The sequence below is a fragment of the Stegostoma tigrinum genome, chromosome 40, assembly GCF_030684315.1.
Source record: "Stegostoma tigrinum isolate sSteTig4 chromosome 40, sSteTig4.hap1, whole genome shotgun sequence".
In the NCBI taxonomy this organism is placed as follows: domain Eukaryota; kingdom Metazoa; phylum Chordata; class Chondrichthyes; order Orectolobiformes; family Stegostomatidae; genus Stegostoma; species Stegostoma tigrinum.
In genome coordinates this window covers 17,194,565-17,208,817 of record NC_081393.1, presented here as the reverse complement: position 1 = coordinate 17,208,817, position 14,253 = coordinate 17,194,565, and the positions used below count along the sequence as shown (strand labels likewise).

The following is a 14,253-nucleotide window of genomic DNA, read 5'->3' as shown; positions in this document are numbered from 1 at the left end:
AAATAGGAAAGGTTTAGAGGAATTGGGGCCAAATGCTGGAAAATAGTCCCTGGAATGAGGGGACTGCCCTATGATGCGGGAGCTCTGTAAACTGGGTCAGTTTGGTACGGGTCTCAGAATAAGGGGCCCGTCGTTCAGGGTTGAGAATTCTTCACACAAAAGGTAGTCAATCTTCAGAATTCTCTGCCCCAGAGGACTGTGGAGCCACAACATTGGATAGATGGATAGTAGATCGGGGCATCAGGTGGGTGGGTGGGGTGCAGAAAGCAGGATAGTTAGGATATTTGGTTGGCACGGACGGGTTGGACCAAAGGGTCCGTTTCTGTGCTGTATGACTTTATGATCAAATAAAAAAAAGCTGGTTGTCTTTGGGGAGGTAAACCGGCTGTCCTTAGCCCAACTGGGGCATGACTTCAGATCCACAGTGACATCAGACCCACTACAAGAGCAGCTGCTGGGATTGGGAATTGAGCCCACCACCCTAAGCGAGCGTCCAGAGGATCAGCGGGAGAGAAAACATGGAGCGAGTGGAAGATTGGCTCGGCACTGACCGGCTTGCGGAAAGGTAGCAGTATCTGTCTCCTCAGCACATGGAAGTAGTTGGCGGGAGTGGAGCAATTCACCACGATCCAGTTGGCATCGTACAGCTGCTGCACTGCAAAGTCTTCCATCATTTTCTGCAGGGGTGTGGGGAAAGGGGAAAAGAGACCATCGAGAGGGTTACAGCGATCCCAAAACAAACCCCATCTTCCCCTACCCCGGAGAAACAAAGCTCAGGTGCTGAGCAGTACTCACCGGCACTACGTCGGGATCATCGTTGCACATCTGCAGGAAGCGCTCAGGCCTCGCGGACGAGTGCTCGGGCCCCTGAAAACATCACCAGAACTGGGTATTAGTTACTGGAGAGTGAGACGGGGGCAGGGAGAGACAGACAGAGAGAGAAAGACGGAGACAGACAGAAGGTTGTGGGGTGGGGGTGAGAGGAGACACAGATGGAGAAGTCTGCATTTATATAGCACCTTCCACGACCACTTGGACATTGCGGAATACTTTGACAGCCAATCGAGGGTCTTTTTGAAGTCTGCACACACTGGAAGCCAATTTGCATGCACTCAGCTCCCAGCAACAACCTGCGAACACCCTGATATTCTAACAAGGTTAATTCAGGGATCAAATTATCTGCAGCACACAAGTGCTGAGAACAAACAAACCAATAGGCGAATGTGAATCGGGACTTTATCCATACTTCCTCGATTGCAAGGTAATGTTTTTAAAGTGTAGCTTTATTAACCAATATTTCAGGCTGTTGTGACAGTTAGACAGAGGAGCAGAAGTAGGCCATCAGCCAATAAAGTCCACTCTGCCATTCAGTGGCTGATCTGATCATCCTCAATCCCATTTTCTTGTCTTTTCCCTCCATATTCCCCTTCCTGATTAAAAATCTGTCTGTCTCAGTCTTGAATGACCCCGGCCCTATGGTAAAGAATTCCACAGACTCACTCCCCTAGGAGAGGGGAAACTCCTCACCATCTGTCAACAGGCAACCCGTTACCCTGAGATTACACACTCTGGTCTCAGACTCTCCCAGAAGGGGATACATCCTCTCCACATCTCCCCCTGTCGAGTCCCTCTAAGAATCTGATATAACAAGGCGTAGAGCTGGATGAACACAACAGGCCAAGGCAGCAGAGGAGCAGGAAAGCTGACGTTTCGGGCCGAGACCCTTCTTCAAAAATTCTCTTTCAATAAGGTCGCCCCTCATTCTTCTAAACAAGTACAGGCCCCGGCCTACTCAACCTCCCACACAAGTCAGTCCCTCCATATCTGGTACAGGCGAATGAACCTTCACTGGGCTGCCTCCCATGGCCAGACTATCTTTCCTTAGATACGGGGACCCAAAATTGTTCACAGTATTTCCAGCTGTGGTATGAAGTGTACAGCTTTGGCAAAACCTCCCCACTCCCTCTAAAATAACACAAAGGCCAACATTCCATTGGCCTTGCCTATTCTCCGCTGAACTCGGAAATTTGTGATCAGTGTACAAACAGAAAAAAAGAGGCAAAAAATATTTGTTATTCCTCCTCCTTTTTCTACTTCCTTCTAATTTTAACTGACTTTTTGTTGTACACCGAATGGTCACATGCAAAAAACTAAACGCCAACTGGTCAGTGATTGGAATGAAAAATGGGAAATGAGGCTCGGCTGGGAGGTAGAAAGCAGGGTTTGATCCGGGAGGGTCAAGCCGAAACGTCAGCATGAACGCGGTTTGGTTCTGAGCTTTGGAAAGCTGCTTCCCAAATTTGTAGTGAATGTTTTGAGCTCAGTGCCTTTCGTGTCCAGATAAAATGTCACTTAAAAAGGCAAGCAGCCAATGCGCTTCAATGCTCAATTCAGAATAAGCTGTCATTTAATTGCTGCTATTGATTCGTCAGGGGCAGCGATGTTCTTTCAGGCAGAGCAAGGACAGGAGCTGGTCGAAACTGTGGAACACACTATCCCCGAAAGTCTCAAGCCTTACCATTCCTTCCATGCCGTGAGGAAGCAGCAGGACAATCCCGTTCTGCCGGACCCACTTGGCCTGGCCTGGACTGATGAACTGGTCGATGATGCACTGGGCGGTGTTGTGGAAATCTCCAAACTGGGCCTCCCACAGGACCAGTGCGTTGGGGCTAGCCATCGCAAACCCCAGCTCGAAACCTGTACAGAGGGTGAGAGAGAGACGGATTCTGGAAAACTAGCCAGTTTTGAGAGCCAGGCTATCCGACGCCAGAAGGCATCACAGTCAGGGCAGATCCCCTCTTAGCTGACCCAGAGATGGCTGTGCACAGTGGGGTCAGTGGATAGGTGTCAGGAGTGAAAACCATGGCTCATTTTCTCCCCGCCTTTCCCTCAAGGAAACCCAGGGCAGTTTTAACCAGGAATCCCATGGTCTGTATCTCCCAGTGGTGCATACAAACAGTGAGACAGACTAGAAGCTCAAAGGGCAAATCTAAAATGCACTCTGTATTCCACACCTTGGTTATTGGCTTTAGACGATACAGAAGTACAAATGACTCAGTATCATATAATGAGGCCATTCAGTCCAAGTCCCTTCTGTTGAATTTTGACAGAGTACCACAATGCAACTCTCACTATGATCTTTCCCATTCAGTTACTTATCAAATTTGATGGGCTGAATGGCCTAATTCTACACCTGCGCATCACTATCTAATGGAATTCCTTTATGACTTGGTCAAAATTTCGATTACCAGAAACTGAACAGGATCAGCCCCACATAAACAGTGTTTACAAGAACAGGTCAGAGGCTAGGAATCCTGCAGGGAGGAACTCCCCTAATGCCTGTCCAGTATCAAAGAATCCCCACAGGGTGGAAACAGGCCCATCAAGCCCACACCAACCCACTGGACAGCATCCTACCCTGATCCAACCCAATCCCTGTAACCCTGCATTTCCTATGGCTAAACCACTAGCCTGCACATTGCCGGACACAATGGACACATCCAAACCACCCTAACCTGCACATCTCTGGAACGTGGGTGGAAACTGGAGCACCCAGAGGAAACCCACACAGGCACGAGGAGAATGTGCAAACTCTATGCAGTTAGGAGCGTGATGGAACACCCCCCACTTGCCCCGGATGGGGGCAGCTCCTGCAACACTCGAGAAGCTTGACACCATCCAGGGACAGAGCCCTCCCCCACCACCTCCTGCTCGATTGGCCCCAAATCCACAAACATTCCACTCACCCCCACCACCGATGCTCAGTCGCAGCAGTGTGTACCATCTACAAGATGCTCTGCAGCAACTCACCAAGGCCCCTCAAACAGCACTTTCCAAACCCACGACCCACTTCCATCCAGAAGGACAAGGGACAGCAGGTACATGGGAACACCCCCCCCCCCCCCTCCCCCGCAAACTCACCCTCCAAGCCCCTCACCGTCCCCGACTTGGGAAACATATCGGCCGTTCCTTCAGCCTCGCTGGGTCAGAATCCTGGGACTCCCTCCCCAAGGGCACCGTGTGGGGGTCCCTACAGCACATGGGACTGCAGCAGTTCACCCCCACTTTCTCAAGGGCGGGGGGGGGGGGTAACAAAATTAGTAATGCCCGCTTCCTATGAATACGGCATTCTCCATTGATGCAGATGCACATTAACAGCCACAACTGGTAAGAAGTGAGAATGCTGAAGATGATGATAAGGGGAGTAAAGGTGACACAGGAGTGGGCGAGAGTGGGAGGAGGTAGAAAACAGTCACGACTTTTAAATGCAAGACTAATATATACGAAGTCTACTTGGGAGGCCTTCCTTTTACTTTTGGAAAAGGTTGACTTGTGTGTTCAGTTACAGACCCGAGAACCTCGTGAGATGAATGCACCCTTCTTCTCTTGCTTGCCATATTCAAATGGCGTGTGCGCTTCAATATAACACACACACACAAACACACACACACAAACAAACACACACAAACAAACACACACAAACAAACACACACAAACAAACACACACAAACAAACACACACAAACAAACACACACAAACAAACACACACACACAAACACACACACACAAACACACACACACAAACACACACACACAAACACACACACAAACACACACACAAACACACACCCCAACTGCATTGCCATCTTTCTCACTAGCTCGGAGCAGCTTTGTGTGAAACACAAGTGGTAAAGGTCCTACCCAGCACGCCGTATTCCGAGAGCGAGCTGTTACACACGGTGTACGGAGCCTGGTTTGGCCACAGATGGTTCATGGGAATACAAGTCTTCTTATCTACGTTTTGGTCGTGCAGCACATGATGCCGATGACTGACAGCGGCAGAGATGTGGGGGGTGGGGGGAAAAAGAGAGACAGAATACAAGAGTAACCTCTCTGCAGTATCAGCTTGAACAAATGCGACCAACATCATCAGTTCTGAGGAAGGGTCACCGGACCCGAAACGTTAACTCCGTTTTCTCCTCCACAGATGCTGACAGACCTGCTGAGCTTTTCCAGCAACTTTGTTGACAGTTACAATGTACTCGCGTTTTACTGTTCACACCTGAGGACACTGTTGCAAAGTTCCATTTCAATCTCACCATCCTACGTGTTGAGAGCAAAGCTGACATTCTTGAGGTCAGTGGCTACACCACAACATCATTAATCATGAGCACTGACTCATTTTGAAAAACAGCCTTTTTCAAAAGTGTATGCAACATTGGAGTCAGAAAAGTGGTGCAGAAGGAGGCCATTCAGCCCACCAGGTCTGATCTGTCATTCAATCAATTAGTAGCTGATCTGATAAATCCTCGACTCATCGTTCCTGCCCTTTCCCTATAACCCCGGATTCCCTAGCAAAATTAAAAAATTCTCTCTTTAAACCTTGAATCCATTAAACCATACAGCTTTTTCTCAAATCTGAGAGAGTTTTAAAAATTCAAGCACGGGTCATGGGTATCACCCGCTCGGGTGGGAGTGGGGTGCAGCCTGGGATGCTCTCCCAAGGGTTGGTACAGACTTGAAAGGCCAAATGGCCTGCTTCCACACCAGAGGCATGCTACGATTCGTGAACCAGAGGAGTTTTTAAACAAATTTTTAAAAATCCTAGAGATTTTTGTTGAGTTCAAATTTCCCCAGCTGCCTCGGTGAGGCTCAAACTTATGTTCCCAGGTCATTAATGTCGGCCTCTTGGGTGACAGTCCAGTGATGTTGTCACTTGCCCAATGATTATATGGTACAAGCCCTGCCCAAACTCTCATTGACAACCATCCAAGTTTTGAGGGACTGCTCCTGACATCTTAATCTAGGCTGCAATGGCCCTAAAACTGGGGGGAAATGTCTCGGCAAGCTACTCACACCAAGGGACAAAGACCAAAACAACATGACCCGCTGCTCACTAAGCTGACTGCATCGAGGGGTTCGAATCCCAGCTTGGCAACTCGGGAAAAACCAAAAGAACTGCAGATGCTGCAAATCAGGAACAAAAACAAAGTTGCTGGAAAAGCTCAGCAGGTCTGGCAGCGTGTGAAGGAAAAAAAAGTTAACGTTTCGGGTCCGGGGAGCCTTCTTCAGAACTCAACCCTGGCAGATCATGTTGAAGCAGGCCATTTGGCCCAGCGAGTCCACATCAAGCCCTCCACCCTATCCTCGTAAACCCACATTCCCCATGGCCAATCTGCTTAACTGGCACACCCTTGGACACTATGCGGCAATGTGGCATGGCCAATTCACCCTAACCTGTACAGCTTTGGACGGTGGGGGGGGGAAAACTGGAGAACCAGGAGGAAAGCCACACGGACAGTCACCTGAGAGGGGAATCAAACCCGGGTCCCTGGCGCCATGAGGCAGCGGTGCTAACCACTGAGCCACCGTGCCAGCACACTCAGTTGTCATCAGTTAACAAAGTGAGTCACAGGAACAGTGACCAGGAAACCTGCTGTATTGTCAGGAGAACCTGACTTTCGTCACTCTGTGTTCAATTCTGTGTTGCCTGCTAACCTTTGCCTCAGACATGAGACACATTAACTGGGAGCCTCCCATCACGGAAACAGAAGCTGCCTTGCTCCAAGTTCTACCTGAAGGTTCCTCTCTCCACATCTTGCCCACTCAAGCGGATATGAATGCCTTCCTTCAGCAAGGACCCAATGGCCATGTACTCAGCCAAGGCCCAGTCCACAGTGCGGTTTTTCACCATCTCGCCACGGCCTTTTAAGATACGGGTTAAACCTGAGCACAGAGAGAATGGAGAACGGTCAGCGCTGCAGTCTTAAACAGCTCGGCAAACACTGGGCCAACGATAAGCCAAGAAGTTATCCACTAACCGAATCCCCTGCACTAAGGTGGTAACGCTCGAGACTATCACCAGGAAAATGAGAGAAATTGCTGCGTGAAACGCAGATTTCCTCACTCAAAAGTGGACGGGGAGGTTAAAGAAGCAGCATTGCTTGACAAGGAGCAGACAGGAGACCAGGAAATGAAAACAGGATGAGAATGATGGGCTGAACGGCCTCCTGCATTAACAACTCTAAGGGTCAGGCAATTACTCGCTTGCATTAAACAGCGGGGGTGAGTGCAACAGACTGAACCTGCCCCTCAAATAATTGGGGGGGGGGGGGGGGGGGGGGGCAGTGCATCAAGGTGACCCAGGGCAGGAAGGGGCTCAAGGGATAGTGTTACTTACTCAAGTGGCAAATCCACAAACTCTGTCAAACTACGTACATGGCCTCAAATTCAAAATTCAAGGTCACGTTGTCCTGATCTCTCTTCTGCTTCCCTCCATCGGGACCCCGGTATATCAGAGAGCTCATGGGCTGACACTTAAGCAGCAAGTTAGGCTGCAGTATGGAGATGGAAATGTGCTGACGGGAGGGTAAGTCAAAGACTGTCACTATCAAAGAGTTGCAGACGAGTCCAGAACCATAAAATAAGTGCCTTAACTCCAGACTTAACCCATTTTGCTTCCACCTTGTTTCTGCAGACAACTTGCAGTATGGCTCATATAATCTCTCCCGCTCTCTCCTTCAGTCCTGCCCGTCTCTCTTCCCTATGGCGGTGTTCAGCTCTGTGCCCTGCCCCGGTTGTCTCCTGCTCCACCTCTGCGCCCCTCCTGATCTCTGGCGTCATTTAGCAGCCTTACTCCCTGTCTCTGCTCACTGCCCTTCTGTAGCAGGCACTGCCACTGACCAACTTCCACTAGATGGAGCTTGGTCTGTTTAAAAGTACAATGCAGCAAACGCATTTTTAAATGTGATGTTGTGTTTTTTTAAAACATATTTCATGTCTTATTTTAGTCTGAAGTTATTTCAGCTAGGGACACGCAATGGTACAGTATGAGTGGGAATGTTATTTCTTTCTGGGCAAGAATTGTCTGCAAGAACCCAGCTCTGACTTTAGCATGGCCTCCTACGGAAGTCCACGACTCACTCTCAGTCACCATATCTCGGGAACACAACCTCGTCTTTAAGTGAGGGCTCACTGTGTTCAAGCTTATGGGAGACGTCCAACTGGGGATGAGGAGCAACAGGAAGAATGTGGTCGCCCAAGAAGGTTAAGCCAAAGGAAAAGATGCAGTGTTGAAACAGAGAAGCATAAGGGAACAGATGGGGGAGGGAGGGAGGGAAGGAATGGGGTACAAAAGATGTGGGAAGCAGTCTGCAAGAAATGGTCTGAAGGGGTTTAAACGTAAAACATTACTAAACCAACAGGCACGGGGGGTCCAAAACGAGAGGGCATAGGTTTAAGGTGAGGTGTAAAGATTTAAAAGGGAGGAGTGGAGGGGCAACTTCCTGACAGTCTGTTGAACGAGCTGCCAGAGGAGGAGACGGGTACAGTTATAACATTTAAAAGGCATTTGGACAGGTACATGGCCAGGAGGGGTTTAGATGTGGGCCAAGCGCAGGCTAATGGGACTAGTTCAGTTTGGAAATGGTCAGCATGGACAAGTTGGGCCAAAGGGTCTGCTTCTGTGCCACGTGACTCTATGACTGATGGGTTAAGGGCGAATCAGACTGGAGGGTGGAGGGATAGGATTTGAAATGGAACAGTCAAGTGGGCAAGAATCTACCTCCTAGGCCAGCCGTGGTCAGCACACCTACTCACCCAGATATCGAGGACAGGACTTAGAAAAGTCCACCAACAGGCCCAAGGAGCACTGCCGGCAGAAATCGGGCCATGCTTCCCGAGGCTCGCTGTTCCTTTAGGTTTGGCTGGGAGGTTGGCACCATCAGTGGCTGCAGGAGGTCAGGACACAAGATGGGGGCTGGCTGCAGGGGGCAGGGTAAGCACTGACAGGCTCAACAGTCACCCCGTTTTCTAAACCCCCCACCACCCCCAACACCATCTCACCCCACATCCTGATGACGCTCAGAAATACCAGTGTGGGCCACCCAGCCATGTTTGCTGGTGGTTGACTGGAAGCCTCACCAAACGAGCTCCGATCTACCTCCGTGAATGGTGAAGTCCTCAACTGGTACAGAGCTGGCCACGTTCCCGATGTGTGCCAGCGTCTCCTCGCTCAGACCCGTGGAGGGGCACTTCATGCTTTTCGGCTGCCCGTCGAGGGTGAAGAAACCTGCAGGCGGGAACAGGGAGTGTGGGGGTGGTGGAAGCAGAAGTGAAGCGATAGGGCGCACGCGGAAGACCCTCCCACAATGTTGGGGGGGGGGGGGGGGGGGGAGAGAACCCAAAATAAGGCCATTCACCCAGCACCCTGAAGGAACCCTCCTACATGCCCCATACTCTCCCACCGAGGTCCCCTGGTGCCAGCTTGCTCACTGCCCATCTTCCAGGGGGGCAGTCTGTGTCAACAGCCCCCGATAATTACGGAATTTGCCCTCACTGCCACCTCACCAGTCATGCCCCGTCCTGGGCACCCACCATCACTGACTATGGCTGGGCAGCTAAATGCCAGCGTTGCTTTCACATTTCCACAGGCAGCCAGGCACCCAGCTAGAGTTGCCCGGTAACACTCACCCACCCTGGCGCAAACCCAACCCTCACACACTGCCGGCACCCCCCTGCCATGGGGTCAACGCCTCGCCTCAGCCCACAAGACCACTCACCAGGCCATGGCGAGTCGAGCCAGTGCTTAATATGCATGATTTTCTCATCCTTGGATCGGGCGTAGGCCTCCTCGCAGATCTTATCGTACTTGGACATTTCAGCCTGGAGAGACAGGAATGCGCGCGCGCGCGCACACACACACATTTAGAAACAGGAAGCATCAGCTCAAAACGCCAACTCTGCCACAAACCCGCCCGCCGCTGGACTCGGCAACTGAATCTCAAACATGCACCATGAACCCGGCTCCCTGGTGCATAGCTCATGTTGCCCTAAACGCAAACAAATGATGCAGCAATGATTCACTCAACAGCTCAAAGCACATGGATGTCAGCCAATGCCTAGTTCCTCACCGTAGTGACTTCATAACGTAACAGAACATCAGTGAAACCCTGCACCCCTGCATTCATCAGGGCACACGTGCAAGAATACACAAATACTGCAGTGGGATGGTGGGAAAGGGAGATTATTAGTTATCAAGACCATTTGTATTGGCTGAGGGGTTACCACAGAGGAAAAACAACAAGCTAGAGAGGCTGGCTCCAGGACCAACCATTCACTACAACAGTTCCAGGAAGGAGAATCCTCAGGGATCAGAAGTTGGGACAGATCTCCTGGGTGCAGACGGCAAGAGGAGATTTGATAGAACGTTCCAAAACCATGAGCAGGCTCATGGGGGGAGGGGGATGCTGTTTCCATCTCGGAGAAGAAACAAGAACAAAGGAGCATATTTTTGAACACCTTCTCCTTTAGCTCCGCTCTCTTTCTTCAGATCAAAAAGGTTACCCCTGAGGGCCCCAGTTTTGCCCTTCTCTTTGTAGGGTGTGTGGAATATTCCTTGTTCCAGTCCGACTGGGGTCACTGCCCACACTCTCTCTGCAGTACACCTATGATATCATTGATGCTGCCCCTCCGTCTCGCCTGGAATTAGGAATTTCTCATTATTCTCTGCTTCACCTGGTCCATCTCTAACTCTTGCCTTGCTTTCATAGAATCAGGGAATCTCTACAGTGTTCAGGCAGGCCATTTGGCCCATCGAGCCTACACTGGCTCTCTGAAGATCATCCCACCCAGACCCACCCCCACTCCTTGTAATCTTGTATTTCCCAGGGCTAACCCACCCAGCCCGAACATCCCTGGACACTACGGGCAACTTAGCATGGCCAATCCACATAACCTGCACACTTTTGGACTGTGGGAGGAAACCAGAGCACCCGGAGAAAACCTGCACAGGCCTGGGGGAGATCTCCACACAGCTGGAGACTGGATTGGAGCCTTGGTCCTTGGCGCTGTGAGGCAGCAGTGCTAACCACTTAGCTGTTGCTCCCTTGACACCTGCTCCAACTTCTGGGGATAGGCTGGCCACCGATATATACTACAAACTCTGCCGACTCCCACTGTTACCTGAACTGTACATCCTCACACCCTGCTTCCTGTTAAGACTCCACTCCGTTCTCCCAGTTTCTCTGCCTCTGTCACAACCCTTCTGCAAGGGTCCCTCGAAATGTCTACTTTTTTCTCCTCAAACCACCAGAGATGACCTCAGGCAACCTGGTCAGGCAGGATTTGGCAGAAGCTGCAACCAGCTCTAGACCCCACAACATTTTAGCAAAGATGTGAGGGTGTGGAGCAAGATTAACCGGAACAGTCCCAGGGATTTTAGTGACTGTGTTAGACTGTAGAAGCTGGGACTGTCCTCCTTGAAGGAAAGGAGATTTGGAGAGGGGTCGTGATACAAGATTACGTGAAGTTTAGATAAGGTAGACAAAGAGAAGCCAATCTCCTCAACAAGGGATGCGGTGAGGTGAGCACAGATTGAAGGATTTGGGCAGGGACTTCAGGGCAGTGGATGAGGGGAGGAACATTTTAGCTGCAGCGAGCAGGAACTCGCTGTTCATTGGGACAGTGGAAGCAGAGACAATGAAGGGTTTCAGAAAACAAAAGTGGATGGATGGAAATAGATGTACGGGGATGGGAGCTAGGTGAGGAGGCCGGGTGTCATGTTTCTGCGCTCCTGTAGGAATCAACATTCGAGAGGAAACAGAAAAGTTCTCCAAACCTCAAACTCTTGTTGTGTCACCACTCCCTCAGCGATGAGCTTCTCTGCATACTTCTTCAGCACGGCCTTCTGTTTCTTGATCTGCTTGTACATCAGGGGCTGCGTGAACATTGGCTCGTCCATCTCGTTGTGGCCATTGCGTCGATAACAGACCTGGAAAAAAAGACAATGAGCGGGCTCAGACTGACCCCGTTAATGACATCCAAAAACAACACTCCTTCAGCTGCTAGTTTGTTAGACTTCTGCTCATGGGACACTGATGTTGTCTCTCCTCGTGCCCTTCTGGGCAAAGACTTGGTGGATGGAATAGAATGTGGGCAAATGAGAGTTCATTTACTTTGGCAGGAAGACCGCTAAAGCAGAGTATCATTTAAACAGAGAAAAAAACAGTGGAAAGCTGAAGCTGAATTTGGGAGTCCTCGTCTATGAATCATAAAAAGCCAGCATCCAAGATCAGAGGGGAATAGGGAATCAGATGGAATGCTGGCCTTTATTTCAAAGGGATTGGAGCATAAAAACAGGGAGGTTTTGCAAAAACTGTACAACGCCCTAGTCAGATCAGAGTTCAAGCACTGTAAATGAGGCCCCATACATAAGGAACGATAGACTGGCCATCAGAGACAGCCCAGAGAAGGTTCACTTGGCTGATCCTGGGTACGGAGGGACTGCCTTACGAGGAGAGGTTGAGTAGGTCGGGGCATGTCCTCATTTACAGGAATGAGGCGGCCTTAGTGAAACAAAGGATTTTTTGAGGGACTTGACAGGGGGAGATGTGGAGAGGTTATTTCACTTAAAATACTTTTCATTTAAAATGTGGTTTTATGACCACGACATTTCAAACAGAAGTAGGCCATTCAACCCATTGAGTCTGCTCTGCCATTCAATTATTGATCGGATCATCCTTAAATCCGACTTTGCTTCTTTTTGCCCATAACGCTCAAACTCCCTTTGTCATTAAAAACATCTGTCCCTCTCTGCTTTAATGACCCAAACTTGATAGCCCTCTGTAGTAAAGAATTCCACAGATTCACTCTCCTCGAAGAAATTCCTCCTCAGCCCTGTCTTCGATGAGTGACCCCTTCTTCTGAGTTTACATCCTCTGGTCCTAGACTGTCCCTCAAGGGAGAACCACCTCTCTAGAAGTGAGCGTGTGATGGCGGGGGGTGGGGGGTGGTGGGGTACAGTAAGGCTGGAGAGTGGAGTTAGAAACTCAAGGTCAGCTGTAACTGTATCAAACAGTGCAGCAGACATGAGGGGCCGAATGGACCACTCCCACATCCATTTCTTACGTGCCCACTCTGCCTCTTCTGGAGTACTGTGTCTGGTTCTGGCTGCACAGTTTATAGGATGGATATTATGAAGCTGGAGGAGGTCCAGTAAAGATTTACCAGGAATGGAGGGTTTGAGTTATAAAGAGAGGCTGCGGCTTCTTTTTTCGCTGAAGGGTGGGAGGTTAAGAGATAACCTTATAGAGGATTACAAAATTGTGAGGAACGTAGATAAGGTGAATAGCAGATGTCTTTTTCCCCAGGGTGGGGTGATTTCAAGATTAGGGGGCATACTACTAAGACAAGAGGAGAAAGATTTGAAAAGGCATGAGGATCAATTTTTTTTTGAAAGAACAGTAGTTCTGGCCAGGCACAGGCAGGTGGGACTAGTTTAGTTTGGGATTACAGTTGGATCGAAGGGCCTGTTCCACGCTGAAATGACTCTACGACAGAGTGGATTGAAGCCAAATTTCCTGACGTTGCTAAAGAAATGGAGAGCAAATGGCATATTCTATGGGAGTCCTGTCAGAGGGGTTTGTTGGATGTGGGATATGGGGGTGGGGGGAGTGCATTATGCCCAGAGACCCCCGTACATTTCAGGAAGCAGAAAAACACAGGCAACTGCGCTTGAACCCAGTGGAGCCACTTACCAAATCCACCACCACATCCTTATGGAAAGTGCTCCTCCACTCTGCAGCCACGTTACACACATACATCACCGCCTCGGGATCATCGCCATTCACGTGGAAGATGGGGGCGTTGACAACGCGGGCCACATCTGTCGGGTATGGAGAGGAGCGGGCCACCCGGGGGTCGGTCGTGAACCCGATCTGGCGAGAGAACAAGGGGCAGAACTGACTGCCTGGCAATAGCTACGTTACCAAGGTCTCACAATCTCAGCCCACTGTATGCCAACTGAGGCTTACAATGGGGGCTGTTATTTGAAGCATTGATTATCGCAGGGCTCCCAAGGCACAGAAATGGAGCTAGGCACGAATACAACAGGGAAAATGGCCACCCCTTTTCTCTGCCTCTAATCTATTAATGGAAAGGAAGCAGTGTCACTGGAGCTGTTCATCTTGCGCTCCTCAGGACACCAGGCAAGAGTGCCAAATTTCACACTGATCAATCCAACAATTTATACTCCTTGAGGAAAGGGCGCTGACTGGCCGAGGCATCTCACGGAGCTAACACCCAGGCGCGGCCAGGTCCCGGACAATTCAGAAAGAGGTGTTTACTCTTGAACTTATCCTTTTTGCTTGCAGAGAACGGGGCCCTGCCATGTTAACGTATATTGCCTCAAGCATAAAGGAACCACATCACGAGCTCAACTGATTGCCAGTGCAGCTGTGAGAACATTCAAGACTG

General features: G+C 50.1%; 1 protein-coding gene across 7 annotated transcripts in view; it reads right to left on the bottom strand.

Moving 5' to 3' along the window:
- LOC125448161 (2-oxoglutarate dehydrogenase complex component E1) overlaps positions 1 to 14,253 on the bottom strand; it is a 77,672-nt gene that overhangs the window by 7,476 nt on the left and 55,943 nt on the right. For all 7 annotated transcript variants that reach the window (XM_048523242.2, XM_048523244.2, XM_048523239.2 and 4 more), the window contains 9 exons: positions 13,536 to 13,715; positions 11,618 to 11,770; positions 9,561 to 9,663; positions 8,942 to 9,070; positions 6,576 to 6,726; positions 4,702 to 4,829; positions 2,519 to 2,697; positions 796 to 867; positions 552 to 677 (listed from right to left, as the gene is read on the bottom strand). In XM_048523242.2, coding sequence (XP_048379199.1) covers positions 552 to 677; positions 796 to 867; positions 2,519 to 2,697; positions 4,702 to 4,829; positions 6,576 to 6,726; positions 8,942 to 9,070; positions 9,561 to 9,663; positions 11,618 to 11,770; positions 13,536 to 13,715 — 1,221 coding nt within the window. The remainder of the gene's footprint in view (positions 1 to 551; positions 678 to 795; positions 868 to 2,518; positions 2,698 to 4,701; positions 4,830 to 6,575; positions 6,727 to 8,941; positions 9,071 to 9,560; positions 9,664 to 11,617; positions 11,771 to 13,535; positions 13,716 to 14,253) is intronic.